This window comes from Theobroma cacao, chromosome 3, assembly GCF_000208745.1.
Source record: "Theobroma cacao cultivar B97-61/B2 chromosome 3, Criollo_cocoa_genome_V2, whole genome shotgun sequence".
In the NCBI taxonomy this organism is placed as follows: Eukaryota; Viridiplantae; Streptophyta; class Magnoliopsida; order Malvales; family Malvaceae; genus Theobroma; species Theobroma cacao.
The window spans coordinates 34,833,326-34,855,371 of NC_030852.1; the positions used below are offsets into that span (position 1 = coordinate 34,833,326).

The 22,046-nt window shown below is 36.6% G+C and overlaps 4 protein-coding genes and 1 long non-coding RNA gene across 6 annotated transcripts; 3 read left to right on the forward strand and 2 right to left on the reverse strand.

The window, feature by feature from the left end:
* On the reverse strand, positions 77-4,386 carry LOC18606659 (mitochondrial adenine nucleotide transporter ADNT1). Its single transcript, XM_018117652.1, has 8 exons — positions 3,966-4,386; positions 2,724-2,772; positions 2,286-2,449; positions 2,065-2,102; positions 1,476-1,588; positions 1,229-1,342; positions 591-935; positions 77-400 (listed from the first exon to the last, which is right to left on the reverse strand). Exons 1-8 carry the CDS (start codon positions 4,121-4,123, stop codon positions 317-319), a joined length of 1,065 nt encoding a protein of 354 aa, XP_017973141.1. The 5' UTR covers positions 4,124-4,386; the 3' UTR covers positions 77-316.
* On the reverse strand, positions 6,593-7,330 carry LOC108661205. Its single transcript, XR_001926946.1, has 2 exons — positions 7,262-7,330; positions 6,593-7,014 (listed from the first exon to the last, which is right to left on the reverse strand). It is a non-coding gene; the product is annotated as an uncharacterized LOC108661205 (long non-coding RNA).
* LOC18606661 lies at positions 9,051-13,519 on the forward strand. 2 transcript variants are annotated; one of them, XR_001926886.1, is made up of 4 exons: positions 9,051-10,037; positions 10,240-12,499; positions 12,590-12,666; positions 13,087-13,519. XR_001926886.1 is itself a non-coding variant. In XM_018116790.1 (4 exons), the coding sequence occupies exons 2-3, from the start codon at positions 9,923-9,925 to the stop codon at positions 12,489-12,491; spliced, it is 2,367 nt and encodes a 788-aa protein (XP_017972279.1). In that variant the 5' UTR covers positions 9,052-9,276; positions 9,396-9,922; the 3' UTR covers positions 12,492-12,499; positions 13,087-13,519. The 2 variants fall into 2 exon arrangements, 1 of the variants encoding a protein (XP_017972279.1); XM_018116790.1 differs by lacking the exon at positions 12,590-12,666 and having other exon boundaries at positions 9,052-9,276; positions 9,396-10,037.
* LOC18606662 (protein trichome birefringence-like 23) lies at positions 15,547-19,600 on the forward strand. Its single transcript, XM_018118570.1, has 3 exons — positions 15,547-15,971; positions 16,504-16,793; positions 18,503-19,600. The coding sequence occupies exons 1-3, from the start codon at positions 15,740-15,742 to the stop codon at positions 19,274-19,276; spliced, it is 1,296 nt and encodes a 431-aa protein (XP_017974059.1). The 5' UTR covers positions 15,547-15,739; the 3' UTR covers positions 19,277-19,600.
* Positions 19,931-22,029, forward strand: LOC18606663 (high mobility group B protein 13). The gene is made up of 5 exons (XM_007040404.2): positions 19,931-20,458; positions 20,528-20,653; positions 20,759-21,202; positions 21,291-21,635; positions 21,715-22,029. The coding sequence occupies exons 1-5, from the start codon at positions 19,997-19,999 to the stop codon at positions 21,844-21,846; spliced, it is 1,509 nt and encodes a 502-aa protein (XP_007040466.2). The 5' UTR covers positions 19,931-19,996; the 3' UTR covers positions 21,847-22,029.

Here is a 22,046-nt window from a genome sequence, read left to right on the forward strand (position 1 = left end):
AGTACGGCCAGGTTATTAACAGTGTGTTACATTTGGTATTTAATTATAATAATAATAATAATAATAATTCCAAATAGAACTCGGCAACAGGGATTTTAACTTCATTAAAATAAAACTATCAGAGAGTATATAAACTGCATCATTTCCTATCAGAGTGTATATAACTTTATTGTCACAGCATATTATGAATAATTTCCTCAAGCTAAAAACCTAAGACTGAAGAGGATGGGCTGTAAGTGAGGACGATATATTGACCTATGATATACTCCTTTCCTTCTGCTCACGACAGATTGACCAAAATATCTTGGGAGTTCCTTCAGTCTGATATCCTTAACTCAACTCCAAGAACATCCTTCACCAACTCGTATGTGACAAATGCAATTGCTATTGAGGGAACCACCTGAAGAATATGGCAAGGAGCAATATAGAGTAAAATGGTATTCCTTAAGAAGGTAAGAAGTATAAACGACAAACGCTTTTATTCAAACCAAATGCAAGAAGCTAATGCTCCAGTAAAAAAGAAATTAATGATGGAGAAAAAGCAATCTGTAGCTGTGAGGAAGATATAGCTAGATAAAGGTTAGACTAACCTTCACGGAATTGGGAACCAAACCCTTGTATAATGCTCCAATGCCCTCGTACCGAACTGTTTTCCTGAATGCATCAACCATACCAGTATACTCAAGAGGGGCCTTGCTCTTCCCATCACCAGTGACAACTGAAGCAGCGTCTTTCCAGCCCACCATCTGCATTCTCCGTCTAATGACATCAAGAGGGTAAGCAACTGTCTGGCCAACAGTTCCAGCAGCAGCCCCACATGCAAGCCTTGTCATGACACCCAATTCAGAGTCCTCAACTAGCCCAAATGGTTTGCTTTTGATCAACCAGTCTTTCAGAGATTCATAAACCGCAAAGTTAAGACCCACATAGGGTACCTATAAACATCATAAAAATCATTTAGGCCTTTGCAAACAAAAATAAGGAGAAAGATTCTTTAATTATATAAAATTCAAAACAGATACAAATTAAAAAGGATCAGATATTGGACTTCAATTATTTGCCAATGAACAGCTATATGCCATAGAAAAACTAAAACACACTATTTCAGGCAGACTAGAAATGGAACTCATCATCCTAGCAGAAGTTTACATCCATCTGAATGCACACCCCTGTAGTGCAATTGACAGTAAACAATGCAGGCATCCAGACCACAAAAATTTTTACTTACAACTCCTATTACAGAAGGTAACCAGCCTTTGTACAAAGCACGAGGACCTTCTTCCCGTAATACTGTTGAAAGAGCATGAAAGATTCCTCTATACTGGCGAGGCGACTTCTCAGTCTGCAAATATAACACATGGACGTTAGCCATCAAAGTCAGATAAGAAAAGGCCAGCCCGTCCCTTAAGGCACAAGAGAGCGCATCCAGCATAAGTAAACAAATTAAGGTCTCAAAAAGAAAGTCATAAAATTACCTGGACAGTTAGACGACCTCGTACCATATCCATTGGATAAGTGGCTGACATGGCAATAATCCCAGCACATGCACCAGCTCCAAGGCGTAGAACTGGAGTGAGTTGAGCATCCTCTGCAAGACAAAATGAAATGAAGGAAGTAATAAGTAAATATGCTAACCTCAACATCAATAATTACTACCTACAGAATGCAAACTCATCTTCTGCCAATCAGGGCCAAAAAACAGATTCCTTTGTCCCCATTCAGCACTATTCCAGACAGAAAAAACATGAATTAGTTATAGGAAGAGAATAGCACTACAGGCATCAACACAGGATTCATTCCCATACTTCATGGTACTACATGCAGACGAAAAGCATGTACAGATGCACATCCTTTGTCAACGGAATCCACAGCACTTGTTCTTTTGACACAAAATCAGACCTTTACTACACTGAGTTCACAAGCAGGACACATTTAACTCAATAACTGCATATAGTGAGTGAAACTGAATAATACTGATCAGCTTCAAATCTCAAAAATGATTACAAGTGTAGTTGAGTGATAACTAACAGCAACAATTATAGAGGCAAAAAGATATAGGCATACCATTTCCTGAGTGTTGCCGGTAAAGGTATAAAATCTGCCTATATTCAAAAAGAAGTAAAAAGGTAGAGATTAGTTCATACTTTATAGGACACATACAGCAATTCAAGGATAAATCTTCATTTTTTGAACATTAAAATATGCATCCTTTAACTGAGGTGGAAAATAATTGTGATAAGAACAACTGAATGTTAATAGTGAAGGAAGGAGCTGCCAAGGCTTACTTAGATGCTTCCTCATAGCTAAAAAACTTCACTGCTGAGTTAGGAATGATGCGAGCACAATTAGTACCATTGCCTTTAAACATTCCCCTGAAACCCTCAGTTTTCCATATATATTTCAAACCCAGTATTGTTCCATTGTATTTTATACTATGAGGATTCTGAACCTGCAGATTTGGAAAGGAAATCCTGTCAGTTCTACATTCTGTAAAAGAAAGAAACTATAACTATAATACAGATACTCTATCAAAACATAACACACATGTAAAGCTTCAATTATTAGCACACTAACCAAAACTGAGAATATACAGTAAGTTCCATCTTCACACTAGAAGACTGAGGAGACAAATAGTGAAATGACATTGGAATATAACCTAATAGCATACAAATAAAATGAGAACGTAATGAATAAGGACCAAATGACAATGATAAATAAACTACCTGAAGTAAAATTTTTAATCTTTCTAGGGGAGCAACAGCAGTACGTGACCTGAAGCAAAAAGATATACATTCAGTGATGGAAAACTAGCAATGAAAATAGTAAGTCAAGCATGATCCTAACACAATATAGATGCAGCAGTATTCCATGATCCTAGCACAGGGTGCAGGCATGTCAAATGAAGAAAACCATCCAAAATGTTGAAATTGTAATATTTCTCCTTCTGAGCTTCCATACAAACCCCACAACTATTTTTCAGGCAACAAAAGTTGCCAGCAAACTTTTTAGATCACAAAATGACTATATTATTTACGTATCAACATCACAAGATTCAATCCTCCCTCAGATCCTCCATTCAATGCTCACAACTACCATCAAGACACAACAGTTACCATCAAATTTCTCAAGGCATCAAACGTCACCATGTCCATCCTTGAAGTTTAAAGGCCATTTCCAACTCACTAAGAGTCATAATATAAGACATGATAGCAACCATTTTCACAAGAAGCTTTTGTAAATACATCACAAACTATTAAAATCCTAGCCAAGTCCTGTAAGATCCTAGAAGGTGAAAAAGGGCTTTCTCTGAAAAATCAAGCAACATGAAACTATTATTCTATAACAAATTAACTGTTCATTTAAACAAGCTTTTTGAATCGCAGAGAATCTCTGCATCATTAGCAATTAGTACCAGACAGTGAACTGTACACGTTCATCATCCCTTTCTTAAAAAAAACCAGGGGAAACGAAACCCAAATTGAATATTTACATGATCAGAGTATTGTTAGAAAATAAAAGTCCAAGATTTTAACAGTTGCAAGAAAGAATCAAACATTTATGAGAACAATTTCATCATAAAAAAGAAGAGGAAGAACTATTTTTGACAAATAGTCATATACTCTAATGGCTTACACAAAATAAAGGGAAAAAGAAAGATACTTTCTTGGATTTCTCAACCTTCAAAAAATCACTGCTTTCTAAAACCGGGAAATTTATTCAGAAGAAAAAATAATATTAAAAAAGTTTTCTGAAAATGAAAAAAAAAAAACTCAATTGAATAAAGCAAAAACGAGAAGGAGAAAGAAAGCTCTTTTCCGTTTTGTCAAAGACTGAAGTAACTAAAACAGCATACAATTTTCAAAAGACGGTAAAAAAAATGATCAAATTACTTCCAGATTAAATAAATACAATAGAAAAAGAGAAAACAAGCAAAAAGCGGATCCAAAATAAAAAAACGCACTTACACTCCACCGGCGACACCACCAGCAACAAGAGACTTGCAAATACTAAGGAACGCGCGACTCGGTGCTTTAACTCCTTCGCTAGCAAGCTTCGCTTCTTCAGCGATATTCACGATCGTCGTGACCGCCGACTCGCTCCTCTTCACATCCTCGGACGCCATTTCTCGGGAGCGAGAAGAATAATATGAACAAAAAAAAAAAGGAAAATATATCGTAGGAACCCTAGCTTATCCGGTCAAAGTGGGGCGTTTACCGGTGATCGGCTAAGACGAGGGGATCCTCTCTCCGGTGATTATGGGAACGAGTGAGAGTGAGCGACCATTGGCTGAGGAGTTGAAAAACGAAACAAAAGAGAGGCGCTTTGGAGAAAAATACAACTAAAAAACTGTTTGGCAGGGAGCTTTCTATGTATGAAAATTTGGAAACTTGGGAAATGGATTATTCATTTTTGGGTTACAATTTCATAAATAACGGGAAAATAAAAATAAAAATAAAAACAGAGAAACGTGGTTCAAAATGTAGGGTTGCCGCATTTAATTAAAAATAAACGGGACAATGAATTTACACTATGTTTGGTTAGTGAAAGCTCTTTGCTTTTTTTTTATTAAAAAAAATATTTTTTTGCTTTGAATTTAAATCGTGTTTCGTTGGTGAAAAGATTAACAAGATTATTCAATATATTTAATAATAATTTTGTATTAATACTTTAAATATAGACCATAATTAAGGAATGTGATGCTTATATAGATGAATATATATAGTAAAAGTAATTTTTGACAAAAAAAATAGAGAAATAACTTCAAGAGTATAATTTGTCTATACGGTTAATGAAAGTTAAGTAATCATTAAGCAAACATTAATTAATGAACTAAAATTCAAGGGGATTATCTTTCAATTCAGTAAAAGATCATTAATTTAATTCACTACAATTAGCTTAGCCTTTTTCTTTAGCAACACCTAACACTACCCCTAACCATGTTTTTGCACTCAATTAGCTTAGCTCTTATTGAAGTGGAATTTTTTCCCCCTTTCCACGTATCAAGACAACACTAAATTCATCAAATTAAGTCTATTTAATTAAATTTTAAAATATTTTAAAATTAAAATTAAATAAAACAAACTCAATAATATAATAATATTTTAAATAAAATCGAGTCAAATCTTAAATTTCAAACCCAATTCTATTTGAGTCAAGGTGACCAACCTGACGATTCAATTCGCCTGACATATTTTCCAAGCGTTGGATGTATAATTCAAGCACTGCTTCAAGCTCATGGTATTCGTGCATGGAAATTGACTCAGATTAAGTTCACAAAATCTACCCATACAAGGAAATATTTATATATTTACATTGCGTGCGCTAAGGCAAAACTAGGTCCTTTCCCCTTATTGGCTTATTGCCCTTATTATTTGGAAAGCTTTAATGAGTTCGGTTTTACTTCTTTTGGACCATTTTTTCCTTCAGAAAGAAAATACATATATGGAAATATGGAAGGAATTAGTATGGTACTTAACCATAATTAAGATGAATTAATATTTAATGGACCTGGGTTTATCCATAATGTCGCTGTCTCTCTCTCTCTCTCTACAAGCCGAAGCTGTGGCTAGTTTGATGCGTCGGGTCAGGTCCACAAAAATTTTGTTGATGGCAAATTTCCAAGCACATAGCCTAAAGCCTGAACACCATCAATATAGAAAAGAAAATGCATTGTGGAATTTGAATAAGACTCTGACATTTATCGCAACATCGATGGGTCATTTCTATCCACATGCTGGACAGAGAAATAAGTGGGAGCTTTTACGTATGGTGAAAGACAAAAAGCAATCCATGGCTTCTTCAGAGTTTCAGTTTCAGCAGCTCAGATATGGTGCAGGAGGTTACCTAGGAGGATGGCTATACTTTTTTCCTGTATGTGCAAACGTGTGAAACTGAAACCTACTAATCTTGTTATTTGGGGTGATTGAACTGGTTTTGTCCTTTTGAAAAGCCTGGAAATATTCTATCTTTGTATTAGTATTTATAATATTGGTGGGAAAAGGGGGCAGGGGTCAAAAATTGGAAGGAATGTGGAACCTAGTCTTTTCTTTCACTACAAGTTGGAGCTGTGATTTTCCAACCGTTTTGTACAGAGAAAAAGTGGGTTATTCTTAACTGAAAACATTATAACGTGTAGTGGGAGGCGATGGATACTATGGCCAGCTATCTGTCCACTTGGTTTTTTAGATTCTTGTGCTAGAAATGATTCTCAAACCTTCCCACTTTATCTGTGGCATTGATAAGGACACTTTCCTTCTCTTTAATGGTTCAGAAATCCGGTTCTCGTTCGGACTTGGAAATTGATTTGGTTTTGCCTGATTGCCCAGGAATTGAAATCTGAGTTGCTGTATGCACCAGGCCCATGCTTGGCCATTTGCCCTTCATTTGCTTCCCCTTTGTATCTGCAGACGCTGTTGAAACCTTCCATCTGTTCTTTCCTCTCGTCCTTTTACTTTTTTCCTACTCTCGCCATTCAAACAAAAAATCAGAAGAGAAAACTCGTGCTGATTTGGACCATGTGAGCTATTGACTATTCACAAAGTTATTCACGTGTCACGTGAATGTGTACTGTATTCATAAATGATCAAGATAATACGAATCAATACCCAATAGCCATCAATTGTCGAAACTAGAAACGGTGGGCGGAAACTGAGGAAAAACAAAGAATGAGACTAAAGACAGTTCATTTTTGTAAGCCAAAAGCGAAGACTAAATGCTATAAAACATAAAAGCCGTCCGTCCAGTCCATTTGTGGTCTACTTGTTGGATCACTAATACAAAACCATGGCAACGGTGAGTCAAGACAACATTAAACAAAGTTTTGATGTGCAGCTTCTATTTCAAGATAGGTGGCTAGCACCGTCCTTTCAGTTAAGTTATTCATTTGCCCAGTCATTCGTATGCATTTGATGAGCAAATGAGCATGTGCTAATGCATGCTTAATGCAACAACTCCAACTGTAACAAGCTGAAAGCCCCCAATCATGTTGTTCCAATGGTTGGAATTTGACTGTTTCTGCATCATCAACAAACATGTAGCATATTGTCTTAACCAGACGAGCCTAATTAAGTGACATCATGTTATGTTCTGAAAAGAAGATAGGACAAAAAACGTTGAGAAGTTTAAGAAGAGAGAGATGGGTGGTTATCCTGAAACCCAATCTAGTGTTTTTGTTTTGATCATGGAGAAGAAAAGATCAAGATCAGAGACAAAGGAAAGTGACAGCATATGGGACTGCGGGAGTCCTCTGTATGATTCTTACGAATTGGCTTCATTTGGTCATGTCCTGGAGAGGCACACGATGGCCTTGCCATATCCTTGCAGGCCGTCGATGCAGTTGAGAATCATATCAAACAAGCCGAAAGCAGAAGCGAGAGTTGCGGGGGAAATGGGCAATCTTGATGGAGTAGGATTGTTCAGAAAAGTTGTGAAGTGGACGCTCTGGAAGATGAGGATTAGACGGAACAGAAAATGACAAAGGAGAAAACGCTCTGGAGTGGATTCTGTAGTTTGTGCAACAGGGTTAGGTTATGCAAGCAAGAAGCAGCTGTAGAATTGAAGAAAACATAAATGGAGGCAAGTTTTAGCTCTGTAGCTTTTGTGGCAATCTTGGTTACAATATTACTAACATATACTACCTAGTGAGGGTCAATTTTACTTCAGTAAGTCTTTTCTTCAGGCGACATGCTAATCATAAATCTTTTGCAGAACATAACATCTACTAATCAAACTGGGCTAACTGTAATTATTCCCTTTCGTAGTCCATGAAAAGCCCAACATGACCTGAATTTTAACAGTGACCCGCACTGAATTCTTTAATTGGGCTTCAGCCCACCCTTTGATTTGAAATTGATTTTCAAGTGAACAAGGTGCGCCAAGTGAAAAAACTAACACAAAAGATGGGAAAAGAAAGAAAAAACAGGCCAATTAGTGTCAATTAGTGTGAAAAGGTGAGCTAGCCGCAGCATATGCAAATGGAGATCAGGGTTTTTGACTTCTAAGCTGTAGGAATTAACACTGAGTTTAGACTAGTGTGTTGGTAGTACGAATGTCCTGGTCTGGGAGGGGAGGCCAGAATTCTTGCTGTTTATTCATCATTGCATATATTTTGCCACGTGCAACTAACTCAGTATCCATCTATGAACGTATTATCTCTCATCATATTCAAAGCTTCTCACCACTAAAACACTGTTGACTCTCTAAATGGTAGAAATTCCACTTAAAATGAACCTCCAAGCTAGTACTTGACTAACTTTCTGACTTGGTAAAATGATCTGGTTAGTGGTAAGACAAGTAGCAACAGATATCATTGTTTTCTTAGTGAAGAACAGTAAAAGCTGACATAGTCAGAATAATACAGCATCACACTAACGTACCTGTTAGATCACGAGATCTACCTTTTTTTAATGGAAACATTCAATGTTTTTTTTTTTCTATTAGTAATTTGTTAGTAAGTATCATCCTCCATTTGGCAACTTAGATACCATGAAAACGGCTATAAACCCTTTTCAATTCTCTCAGCCAATAAGAACTTGCTGAAAACCTTAAGTTTTACTCCAATGAAATTCAAACATACACAGAGATGATTGGCAAATTTGCACCAAACCTTCATTTTTTTCAGCGTGAGAGTCAAAAAGCTTATCCAGTCCCCTTGACTCGGCCCTTCCCATAGATTAATCTCATTCCTTTTCCATGATCAACGCAAGTCAACTCACTTTAATGTAAGATTAACCGATGGAAAAAGAAGGGTTCTAATGATGTTGATGAGAAGACGACTTTTGGCCGTTGCATTCTCCTCTGGCTTCCTTACAATTTCCAGGATGGGCAGGACCATAAATGTCTTTACCAGCGCCAAGTTTACGGCATCATCTCTCTTTTTCTCTAACCGCGTTTTTGTACAATACGTGTTTGATAATGTTTGTCTGCAAGTTATGATTGCTTTAATTGTCTGTGGTACTGTATAAAAACAATATTGATCCTACTATGTGTCTAAACTTTTTATATAGAGCTAATTTTGGCATTTTTAGGTCTCAATCTCGCTAGATATCTAAACAAGAAACAGGGTCCAGTCTGCAATATTTGTGCAACATATATTCATACAGAAACAAATTTGCATGACTTTAATATTCTAGTATTGTCCCTCTGTACCCAAAAAAAAAAAAGCCCAATGATTTTCCTTTGACATAACTCCAATTTAAGAAGAAGAGGTCAAGGGTGAAAACCATCGTATGGTCGGTACTCTGTTTTCTGTACTCTGTCTTCCAACAGTTTTTCCTGGTGAGTAAGTCCTTTCATCACTTGGGATTTGATATAATGCCTAAGAAAATTGTCAACCGGCTAGGCTACGTGCTTATACTGTTTGGGGGCATCCAAAAATGTGTATGTTCACTGTGTAGCAAACGAGAGAGCGACTTCAGTTTATATGCAAAAGGTTAAGCGCATTCCTTCTCGAAACAAGTCCCGTCAGTCAGGCCATGGTATTCCTTTTTCAAACCAAGGCAAGCAAGATAAACCCTTTTTCGTGGCAGCCTTTTTCTACGAAATTTTGATAGAAACTTGAACACGTTACCAGTTTTGGGCCCATTCTTCTAACGACTAAAGAGTAACGAGGTTATTACGACTTTGTCTTTATTTTTTTCCCTCCAAACATCTTTACTAGGAAGAACAGATTCTTGGACCATAAAAACTCCTCTCCCCAAGGGGGACACAATTTCTTGCTTACTTCCTTCTTTTTCTTTCTTAATTTTCTGTTTTAGTAAACTTCGTATATCTCAAGTTTGAATCTTTTGAAGCAAAGATTGTGTGGGAATTGAAGAAACCAAAAAGCTTTTTTTTTTCTATCTTTTTGTGATTTTTTTTTGGATAGGTTAATGGTTTAGTTTGGTTTGTTTCATTGAGTCTCTGGGGCTTTGTTTCATTAGTAATGGCTGAAGAATCACAAGTTCGGTTTGTTCGTTGCTTTAAGTGTAAAAGTCTGTTACAGGAGCTTCGCGAGTACTCTTTCTACAAGTGTGGCTCTTGTGGTGCTGTTCTTCAAGGTTAGCTTTCTTTACAATTAACCTTGTCTTGTTTTATTGCTGAGAAATCAAAGAAAAAAAAAAGAATAGCTCATGCTAATATGTAGAAGAGGACAATCTAAAGTTGTTCTTTTTTCTTTTCTGTAATTTTTTATCTGTCGGTTTCTGTGTAATTAAAAAGGCATTCATTGAGAGGTTTTGTTGGTTTTCTTTGACAATACAGCAAAGAAGAAAGAGCCGGCTAGTAATGGGTTTCTGGACAAGCCCATTGAGGAGAAGGGAAGAGGGGGTTGTGAGGAAGTGGATAGTCAGTTAGACAAAGGAGGTAGTCTACGTAGTGCTTCTGAGACTGAAATTTGTGGAGTTGAGGGTATAAGTAGGAGAAAGGAGAGAACTTTTGGAGAAAAAAGTATGAATTTCAACAGTGTGTCAGCAAGAATAAATAAGGAGAACGTCTACCTTGGTGATGATAAAAAAGTGAGGGAACATAAGCATGAGCATAATAGAGCTGAGAAAGGAGTTGGATATGTTGATAATTATATGCCATCGTCAAAGAATCCAGTGAATAATTGGGCTCAAAGGGATGATCAGGATATGAACATGAACCGGTCTAAGTCTGTTAACTCAAGTAGAGGGAGCAAAGTTGAAGACTACTCCCCCAAATTAGCAAACTTTGCTAGGTCCTTGAGGTTGAAGGGTGTTACAGATATGCGGGGTGTGGACAGAGATGGGTTTGGGGGGTTTTACAAGAGGAGCCTGAGAACAATTGATGAACAGGATAGATTTTCAGTTTACCGTTATCCTGATGAGGGACCTTCAAATTATAGGTACGGTTCTGCCTATGGCTACCACAAACCAGTGAAGAGTTTTGGATACCTAGATGTGCCTAGTGTGATAAAAAGTTTTGATCGGACTCAGCTGCTCAAGGAGCTGGATGAGTTAAAAGATCAACTGCTCCAGAGACCCAGGGATATGGTTCCTAGTGATAACATAATAGCTTCTAGTGACCCTCTTGGTGGTTCCATTGGGAACAAGTCTTCTGCTCATCATCGTTCTGCACAATATCCTCATGTTTCGGAGTTGACTTATTTAAATCATAGTTCTATGAATGATGATGATCATGTGCAGAACTATGGAAAATTCCATCCAGCTTCCAAGCATGTTCGTCGCAAGATACCTGGCTGTGGAGATTCTCTCTCACCATGTATGCACCGAAGATGGCATCAGCAAGTAACCCATTACCACCATCAGCATAGGACTTATGGCTACTCTTCAAGGCATAACGAAGATCTTCTTGCATCATATCCAAATCCAGATGAAACCTTGTATCACCTCCCTGCATGCTCATGTTTACATTGCTCTGACAAAAATTTGAAAGGCCCTTTGCAAGTCCCACCTGATTTTAGCAAGAGAAGGTTTTTGAAGGACCCTTGCAATTCCAACTTCAATCATTATGTGAATTCTGATGGAGTTCAGCAGCATTATCTTCCTAGAACTGCCCAATGCCCTCTAGTGAACTTTCAAGATTCACCAGTGCATGTATGGCCAAGTGACATCGATTCAGATATTGATGGTTTTGGTCGAAGATGTCCTAGAAGGGTAGTGCTAGCCTGCAGGGATAAACAAATTTGTCACCCTATAGCCAATGGTGCTCCATTTATAACATGCCATAAATGCTTGGCATTGTTAAAATTGCCTAGGAAATTCAGAAAAACGATGAAGAATGACCAGCGATTACGATGCGGTGCTTGTTCAACTGCGATTGTATTTGAAATGGAGAAGAGACTGATTAATTCTGTTCCTGGAAATCCAAAGCGAAGACCTACTGAGGCTGAACAAAAGTCTTCTGAGTTATTGAATGTAGGCCACCTAAGTTCTCATGGATGTTTTAATGCTGGTGCCACTATCCCCAGCTCCAGAAATGTTGAACATTCTGGTTATGACCAAACATCTTCTAAGGACGTAGAGAGCCCTGATAATGTGATTGATTGGAAAGATTCTCCTGGCTCTCCGGAGCAGCCATCTAGTTATGATGTTTGCCCTGCAGTCTCAAGTTTACCTTTTCAGGACCAAGTCAGCAACCCATCATCTAATCAAGCAGTGAGTGGGAGTAGGAAGGGAAATAGGACAAAACTAGCACAAGAAGAGAAGGTTATCCTACTGAAAAATGCCTCTCAAGTTGTTTCTGAGAAAAATGCGCCAGTGGCAACTGAGGTGGAAGTTTCTTTCAGTGGATATCTTAATTCAAGTTCATCTAAAGACACTTTGCAAGCAAGCAAAGAAGAAAACCAATTGAAACTCCACAAGGGGAGCAAATCGTTTTTAGTCGGTCTTATTAAGAAAAGCTTTAGAGATTGCTCGAGATCTAATGACAACATAAAGAATGAAAGACCTAATGTTCTGGTGAATGGACAAGATATGTCTGACTCTGCAGTTAGAAAGGCTGAAAAGCAAGCGGGGCCAATTCGTCCCTGAAATTTCTGGTAATTTCAATCCTTCTAAGCATGCCTAGATTAAGTGATGTTAAACTCTTATAATAGATGTAATGTAGATGACTTAAACTATCAATGCAGTTGTGCAACTTAAAAACACAGAAAGGGGAAAACATAACAATGATGAAGAAGAATGGACGAACAACTTGTTTTCCCATGTAAGAATGATGGAAATTTTGCAGCATTTGTAGTATTGTTTGATAATGTTTTAAGGAAATGACTGTCCTATGAACAACATTCAGACCATTTTTCATTTTGTGCATTTTCTTAATGCCAAAGAATTGGATGTCATCTGCTCTTCTTTGTGTGAAATAGTAATGATAGTTTTTACTCTTTAAAAGGTATGTTTCGCTTGGCCTATAGTTCAGGAACTGATAGGAAAAAGCTGTGATATAATTCCTTTTAGGTAATGAACTACTGGAAGTTAATTTATTGGTAAACAAACTATGTCAGCTTCAGATATTGCCACTTCCCTTTTCCTTTGCCTAGAGACATATGTTAGGCAGTTAAATCTACCTTTAAAACTTGCTGTGTTATTTGTCCTCCTGGATTGTTAACTATTGTAATTTGGGTAACAGAGTGGGGAAAGAAAAGCGTGGATTTGGCATGCGGCTCCCTGGCGTGGTTTAGTGAATAAAGAGCTCGTTTGATTTCTTAAACCTATTGGAAGCAGGTGCTACAGCTTCCTCTGATGATTAATCCGAAGAAGCAATTGCTTTTTCCCCATGCAGCCGTACTGATATTTGTTTGATAATCCTATAAAAAACTTGTTTCTATATGGTTGGTGTAAAGTCCAAATCCTTTGTAATTTGTTGTATTTGTAACAAGAAAAGTTTCATTAAAGATACATGCTTGTTTGTGCATTTGGATCTCTCCTTGGTTTGGCCAGATGATATTTGCCATGTGTCATGTGTAGAGTGTCTATGTTGCACTAAGGAGGAAACCATCCTTTCTCAATCAATGGACAGACCATGTCTATGTCAGGTTTAAGCCTTCCCTTTCTTTTCCTCATTTTTGTCCCCCCTCTTCTTTTCGGTGTGTGCATAGTCTTCTTGGAGACCGAGGATGGGTCATGTGAGCAAGGTGTTGAAATTTTGTTGGTTGTTTCCTGTCTATTCTTAAATCTGGAAATATTTACTATCTGCCTGGTGAGGCTTCAGGCTTTCACGCTGTAAATCATTAGTTACTCCATTCAGCTCAGGTCATTTTGAGTTTGGCAGCCAGTTTAGAACCAGGCCCTGGCATAATCCTGATATGGTAAAAAGGATGTGTTGTCCGTTTCCTCTTAAGTCTTAGGTAAAACTTGTAGGAAAGGTTTCCAGATCAAACTTGGCCTACTGACATGGTAATGGCTAATAAAGCAGAAAAAAGAAATCTCAGCTGTGAAGTTCTTGCAAAATGAATTCGTTGCTTTACTTAAGAGGCAGGAAGGAAAGAAGTCATTGTCAAAATAAATGAAACAGACGGTGTTGAGAGCTGGATGGCAGCTTATGCAGCAGAGCGGTTGACCTCAATGGCTCTATTTTGTTTACTGTGACACCTAATAAAGAATTGCAGAAAGTTTATGGATGTGGTGCAACTCTTCTGACTTTCATGTTTAGTATTCATGTTGCGACTATCAGCCAACCATTCGAGCAAATTTGGTAATCCAGGGAATAGTACTGTACTCATTAAAATACATTAACAGAACCAGATGTGCACAACAATCAGCTGTTAAAGGTTTCTTTAGAGATCATATTAGCACAATGGTTGCCAACAGAAAGCACTGCTCTTTTGCTTGATCCTTGGGTTTGATTTTTCCTAAAAGATGTTGCTTCAAATTAGAAAATTAAATAATTATATTCCTACTATATTTTTAATTATTTGAAAATGCACTGAAATTTTATTTCAAATAATAAAAAGGGTAATTTTGTAATTTAAAAAATAAAAATAAATATTTTGATTATTTGATACTAAAAAATGCTTTTGCAATTGACACAATATATATATATATATAAAAAACACTTTGAAACCAAATTAACATGCAATTGGCATTTCTATTTAGATTAACGGCATTATTTAACACGGCAAATACCATGCAAAACGAGATCTTAATTTAATTATTCATTAACGTAATTATATTTCATTTTATTCAAATTTTAAAACTTTTTTTACTATTAGTATTTGGAAGCGTTCGGTATAAGAGAAGTAGAAGCATATTTCTTGTGTTTAATTAAATTACATTATAGTATTTGTTTTACAATAAATCACTGTAATGAAAAATTACAATATAATCATATTACATTGTAATGTGATTGCAGTTCAAAACTAATACAATTACAATACATTACACTCTATAATGTGATTAAAGATATTTTTACACTTCAACTTTATTATTTTGTTAAAAATATTTTGTAATACTATAATTAAAATAAAATATATAATATAAGAATTAGAAATTAAAATAAAGTATAAGAAATTAAAATTTATATAATAAGATAAAAGATATTAAAGAAAATATATAATATAAAAAATTATATTAAAAATAAAAATAAAATATATAAGATTATAATAAAAAATAAAAATAAAATATATGACATTTAAAATATATTTAGGAGATTATATTATATTAAAATTAATTATAAAAAATAAATATATTAAATTTATATTTTAAAAAATAAGAATAATTTTAAACATTAATATTACATTTTCAACAAAATACTTATAAATTAAACATTGTAATATTACCTTTTTCACATTTTAATTATTATTTTACTTGTATACTAAATATTATAATATTATTTTTTTATAATTATATTACTTGTAATAACATTATTTATAATTATATTATCTATAATCATATTATATTATAAAATATCAATCGTCAATTAAGTAATAATCACTTCCTTTTGAAAATGAACAATTCAAGCTGTCCTAGCCGCCACCTGTTAATAAAGCAAAGTTAACAAAGGTTAATAATTGATTAATAATTGTATACAGCAATCTTTAAAAGAAGAAAAAAAAAACAAAGGGGGCTACCCCAATAAAAAAGAATTGTTTAGTACTCCTCGGTCCTCATCTGTTAATACCGTAATAAAAGCATGTACTTCAATAATTCAATACAGAATCCAATGTCGGTCTTCTGAATTCCCAGCTCAATAATTTGGATTCTTGCACACTACCCAAGTTTAGGGAAGTGCAGCCATTCCGGTTTGCCGAAACAAAACAAAGTAGGAAGAAAGAAAAAAAAAAATGAGAGTGAACTGGAAGTCATGGTCTCTGAACAAGCATCAACACGTGCTTGTAAAGCTTGCTGTTGCTGTTCTCTTAGTGGGTCTTGCTTTTAGGCTCTTCGTTTCTCGTTCTAAAGGATTTGCATCTGATTTAGAATCCCCTGTGTTGGGGAAAGAGCAAGTTCAAGGGCCAGACTTGAAACCTCCTGTCTCTGTTGAAATACCTGAAAATGAAGATCAGATACCTCTAGGTAACTAAATTTGGATCCTTTTTTCTATTGGGTTTTGTTTTTCTTTTGTTTTTTTTTTTCTATTTGTATTGTTTCTTTTCATGCTCAATGACATTGAATCAGCTGTAAGTAAGTTGGTATTCTGAGATCTGCTGATTTACATTTTACAATATTGTTTTTGATTAGAAAGATTGAAAATTTTGATGGGTTTCTTCCAAGTTGATTTATGGTCATGTAGAATGCTGGATTCTGGTGGACCTTGTTCTGATTTTTGTGTTATTGTTTCTTCTTAACTGATTGGTACTTTTAGCTATTTTGTTCAGTGTCTTACCTACTAATTGTTGATGAAAACTGTACTTTTTATGAGATAGAGTGAAGGAGCTTCTTCTTGTTATTGTGATACTGCATGTATTAAGTTGATCGACATTGCCATCCATAGTTTATTGAGCTATTAGTTTTGTTATTAACATCTCACATACAAGGTTTTGTTGATTTTTTTAGTGAGTTTGTTTTAATGTTGTAGCTTAATTGTTTAAATTTATGGTTGCACCAGATATTGTTGCAGAAAAGTGTGATCTCTTTACAGGGGATTGGATACCCAGTCCCTCAGGCCCAACTTACACCAACAAGAGCTGCCCCTTGATAGAGGGTCATCAGAATTGTATGAGGAATGGCCGCCCTGATCCTGAGTATCTATACTGGAAGTGGAAACCGCGTGATTGTCAGTTACCGCGATTTAATGCAGGGAGATTTCTGGAGTTGATGAGAAATAAAGCATGGGCTTTGATTGGTGATTCCATATCTCGGAACCATGTGCAGTCACTGCTGTGCATGCTCACAACAGTATGTGTTTCGACAGTTATAGCAAATTTTAACATTGTCTTTGGGTGATATAAACTAGAAATAAATCTGGCTTCCCTGGCCTCAACTTTCCTCTTTATCATAAGAATTATATGGTTCTCTGCGTACTTGTTATGCTAGTATATGACTTGCACCAGTTCTAAAATAAAGATTAATTCTCTCTTTCTCCTCATAGAAGGAAAAAGATGAAATCAGTTATCTTAGGTACCATGAAGGGAAAAGAAAATATTGGTTAGCAAAGTTACTTTGTTATTAGAGCCAGGTTGTGATCCTGGGACCTGTCGTTATGGACTGACCATGCTTCTGCTGGCCACTCTGATCTGTTGGTTTTGTATTTCCTAACATTGCTAACTAGTTCAACTAGATGGTGAGGAATTTATCTTAGGGTAGAAGCTATTTTAGTGGTTGGTACTGTTTATCGCACTTTTCTCTCTACAAACTATTTTAATGTTGCAACAATGTCTTTGAACTTATTAATTTGAGAGCATTGGACAGTATTATCATTTGATTTTGTGGTAAACTAATGTATTTCACTCCTATGTGATTTTTTGGCTATTGTAGCTTCAGTAGTTGATGTGCTGGCTTGGTAACTAATACAACCAACTTAAATGCTAGGCTTGTGTGAATAATGACTCATGCACTTTGATGTTAATTTAAAAAGATTGGAAATTTTGGGTATTTTGTTGAATTCTGTGAAAGTGTTTGCGCTGCACTTTCTAAGGGTTGCATTCCAAATATCGTGCATCAACATGCTCATGTGCTTTGTTTGTTGTTGATTGCATCTGGTATTACAGAATCACTTCACTCCTGCTGATAAAGGTCAGCATTCCATCATATTGTGCTCAGATAGCAGATACATGAGACGCTAGCACATACAAAATCTTTCTTTCTGTTTTAAATGACATGCATTTACATTGTGAAGACAGGGAAACGTTTGACTGTGAAACTTTTTGTAATCTGATAAATATACTGTCACTAATCAAAACTGTGGTATTTTCTCACTTATGTGTCATTGTGTTATAAGGGATGTACTTCCTTAGTGCTGTTCTTGGTAGCTAATAACCCTGTCATATTTCTTGCCCCCTTTAGTTGCTATCTCCATGTTCTGTAAGTTTGATGAGTAAAATCTGGACATTTAAAGGCAAACGCTTGCTTACAGGAATGTGTAAATCACTTTGAGGTTGATAAAGTGATTGATCTGTTTGCTCGGTCACTATTCGGCCTTGGTTAGCAATCTTTTACCTGAGATTTTGATTATATCAGCTATGTTTTTAGGTCTTTTATTGACTTAAAATTGTGGTGGACTTGCTAAAGCAAGAAGCCTTTTGTCATTACTTATCTATTAAAAGAAAAAACACAGAAGCATTTTGTCATGATAATGAAGTCTAGAGGGAGAGGTGCAGTGGATGGTCATTGTTTGACTTAATTCTTTTTTCGTATTTTGTTCTGAATAAGCACCTGAAATCTTATGCGCTAATGATTTCTGGTTTGTTTTGTGATGCTTATGAATTTAGTGGCCAAGCAATTTGTACTATTTTTAACACGGAACAGCAAATTATTCTGCATATATTTACCTGGCATTAAACTATTGTATGTTTACTATGGTTGTAAGCAAAACTATCTCCTTGTTCATAATGTTTTGTTCTGTGGAGTGGTTATTAATGATGTTTACTTTTCCATAAAACTTTCAGGTTGAACGACCTGTTGAGGTTTACCATGACGGGGAATACAAATCAAAGAGATGGCATTTCCCGTCATACAATTTCACAATATCAAATATTTGGTCTCCTTTTCTTGTAAAGGCTGCAATTTTTGAAGATAACAACGGTGTTTCTACAGCTGAAGTTCAGCTGCATCTGGACAAGCTTGATAAGACATGGACAGATGTCTACCAGAGCTTAGATTACATGATAATCTCAACTGGAAAATGGTTTCTCAAGGCTGCGATCTACCATGAGAATGATACCATAGTTGGCTGCCATATATGTCCTGAAAAAAACCTGACAGAATTAGGATTTGTTTATGCTTACAACAAAACCCTCCACTATGTCATGGACTTCATTGCAACATCAAAGCATAAGGGCTTGATCTTTTTTAGGACATCCACGCCAGATCACTTTGAGAACGGGGAATGGCATAATGGAGGAACTTGTCGGAGGATAACACCAGCTAAAGAAGGAGAGATTGAAATAAAGGACTTGAACAGGATTCTACGCAATGTTGAATTGGAAGAGTTTGAGAAGACAGCAGCAAAAGCTGCTGACAATGGGGTGAAACTTAAGCTTCTTGACTTCACAAATCTCTTATTGTTGAGGCCGGATGGGCACCCAGGACCATACCGTCAGTTTCAGCCATTTGCGGAGAACAAAACAGAGGTTGTTCAGAATGACTGTCTACATTGGTGTTTACCAGGACCAATAGACTTTTGGAACGATGTGATTATGGAAATGGTGGTTAATGGTTAGTTAAGAAATTTCCCTGCGCCATTCTAGAGGTTGTTTTGTCTCAGGAATTTTGACAGTGCAAAAGCCTGAGTGATTCTCCTTCATAGCTATTAGATGAACCCTGGCATTTTATCATCTGAATGCCAGTGGTTCCTCTGTTTCCCTCCGCTGAGTCACTCATCGTTCTCTGCCTCATACAGGGAATTACTGGATAGGAATAGAATCCATGAATAGATAAATCATACTTGTTTGTAATCCATGCATTAAAAATTGTAACTTCGATTCTAGAATTCATTGATTGCTGCACATTGCTGTATACATGATTAGAGTAATGGTACCTGCGCAGTATATTACATCCTAAAATACATTGTATTATTAAAGAAGTTCTTGCATTAAATCCAAAATTTTAAAATATTAAAAAAATATCAGTATATTTCCAAATGAGGGGATTATGTCATGGATTATTTTCCTTGATTAAAGTCTCAATAAATAAACGCAGGCAGTTTTTTAGGGAATATTCCCTTCTGTGTTAATAAATCCAAACAATCCCGATGAACGGTCAAAAAACTTTTAAACCTGGACGCCACGCCCCCTCTTAAATCTAAAGAACTTATTTTTGAATTTGAAAAATCAGACCGTTGCGCTACCCTTTTATATACCCACCGCTCTTCCTCTCAACTATCCTATTCAATCATATCTCAACAAACCCATTTTCTCTCAATTTTTCTTCCCTTCCCCAAGATGGCTGATGCAGCGGTTGTTGATGTGCCCAAGAAATCAAGAAACAACGGAAGGAAAGCCCTGAAACAGAAAAACCCATCAACAAATGAAGCCAATATCTTGGCACAAAAGCTCTCGCAGGCTTCCCCAACTCCAGTTGCTTCTCCAATGGAAGCCGATCCGTCAAAAGAGAACCAAGAGGGGCTCTCTCAGCCTCTCACGTCCCCCAAGAAAGGGAAGGTTGCAGCGAGAGGGAAACAGGGCAAGCAGCAGCAGCAGTCTTTCGAGAAAGACTTGCAGGAAATGCAAGGGATGCTGCAGAAGTTGAGGATCGAGAAGGAGAAGACTGAGGTGTTATTGAAGGAGAAAGATGAGATGCTGAAGATGAAGGAGGAGGAGCTTGAGACCAAGGGAAAAGAACAAGAGAAATTGCAGATGGAGTTTAAGAAATTACAGAAGATGAAGGAGTTCAAGCCCACCATGGTACTTTTTCTATTCTTTCTTTCTTGATTTTAGGTTTGGATGGTTCTAATTCTTGGTTCTTTTCTTCAGACTTTCCCAATTGCTCAATCTTTGAAAGACAAGGAACAGGACAAGAAAGAGAAGAAGAAGGGAGGTCCTGAAAAGAAAAGACCATCTCCGCCTTATATCTTATGGTGCAAAGATCAATGGAACGAGGTAAAATTTAGCGAACTGGATACTGAAAATATTGAATAATGATTTTTTTTATTATTTACTTTCTGTCTCAATTTCTTGTGCTAATTTGGGGAGGTTTGATTTTAGGTCAAGAAAGAGAATCCAGAGGCAGATTTCAAAGAGGTTTCCAATATTTTGGGGGCGAAATGGAAGACCATTACTGCTGAAGAGAAGAAGCCTTATGAAGAGAAATATCACGCAGAAAAGGAGGCCTATTTGCAGGTGATTGCAAAAGAGAAACGCGAGTGCGAAGCCATGAAGCTCTTGGAAGATGAGCATAAGCAGAAGACTGCTATGGAGTTACTTGAACAGTACTTGCAGTTCAGACAGGAAGCAGAGAAGGAGACCAAGAAGACCAAGAAAGAAAGGGATCCATTGAAGCCAAAGCAACCGATGTCAGCATTTTTCTTGTTCTCAAATGAGAGGAGGGCAGCTCTTCTTGCAGAGAACAAGAACGTCTTGGAGGTTGCAAAAATCACTGGCGAAGAATGGAAGAACATGACCGAAGAACAAAGAGGACCTTATGAGGAGGTATTAGATCTGTGGAAAAAGACACGAATTTCCATAGAATTTTTACTTGCTTGGTTCGATCTCTCAATTTTTTTTCTTTAAATTGCAGATGGCGAAGAAGATGAAGGAGAAATACATGCAGGAAATGGAGGTTTACAAGCACAAAAAGGAGGAAGAAGCTCTGAGTCTTAGAAAGGAAGAGGAGGAGATGATGAAACTTCAGAAACAAGAAGCTCTTCAACTGCTTAAGAAGAAAGAGAAGACGGAAAATATCATTAAGAAGACCAAAGAGAAACGCCAGAAGAAGAAGCAGCAGAGCTCTGACCCGAACAGACCCAAGAAGCCTGCTTCTTCATTCCTTTTGTTCAGTAAGGAAGCAAGGAAAACCCTGATGCAAGAGCGACCAGGAATCAACAATGCTACTCTTAATGCACTGATTTCAGTGAAATGGAAGGTATGAATTTCTCCCAAATCCCAATTCTGCAGTTGCAATTCTAGATCTATTTCACTCACATTGGGCTTTGTCTTTATAGGAAATTAGTGAGGAAGAGAAGAATGTTTGGAATGCCAAAGCTGCTGAAGCCATGGAAGCATACAAGAAAGATTTGGAGGAATACAACAAATCTGTTGCAGAAGCTGCGGAGACCAAGCAGCAGCAACAGTGAACGCTGACATCGCTCTATTGATGTTTTGTTGATGTTCAAGTATTTGTTGAACATAAGTCCGTTAGATAGCTTGGGCTTTTAGAGCTGTTCAACTAGGATCAGATTGTTTCACATTTTGATTTACTTTTCTGACTGTAATTTTATGATTCAAACTCTAATCCAACGTTCTCTGGTTGATGTCCATGGAATTGCAATTTGAT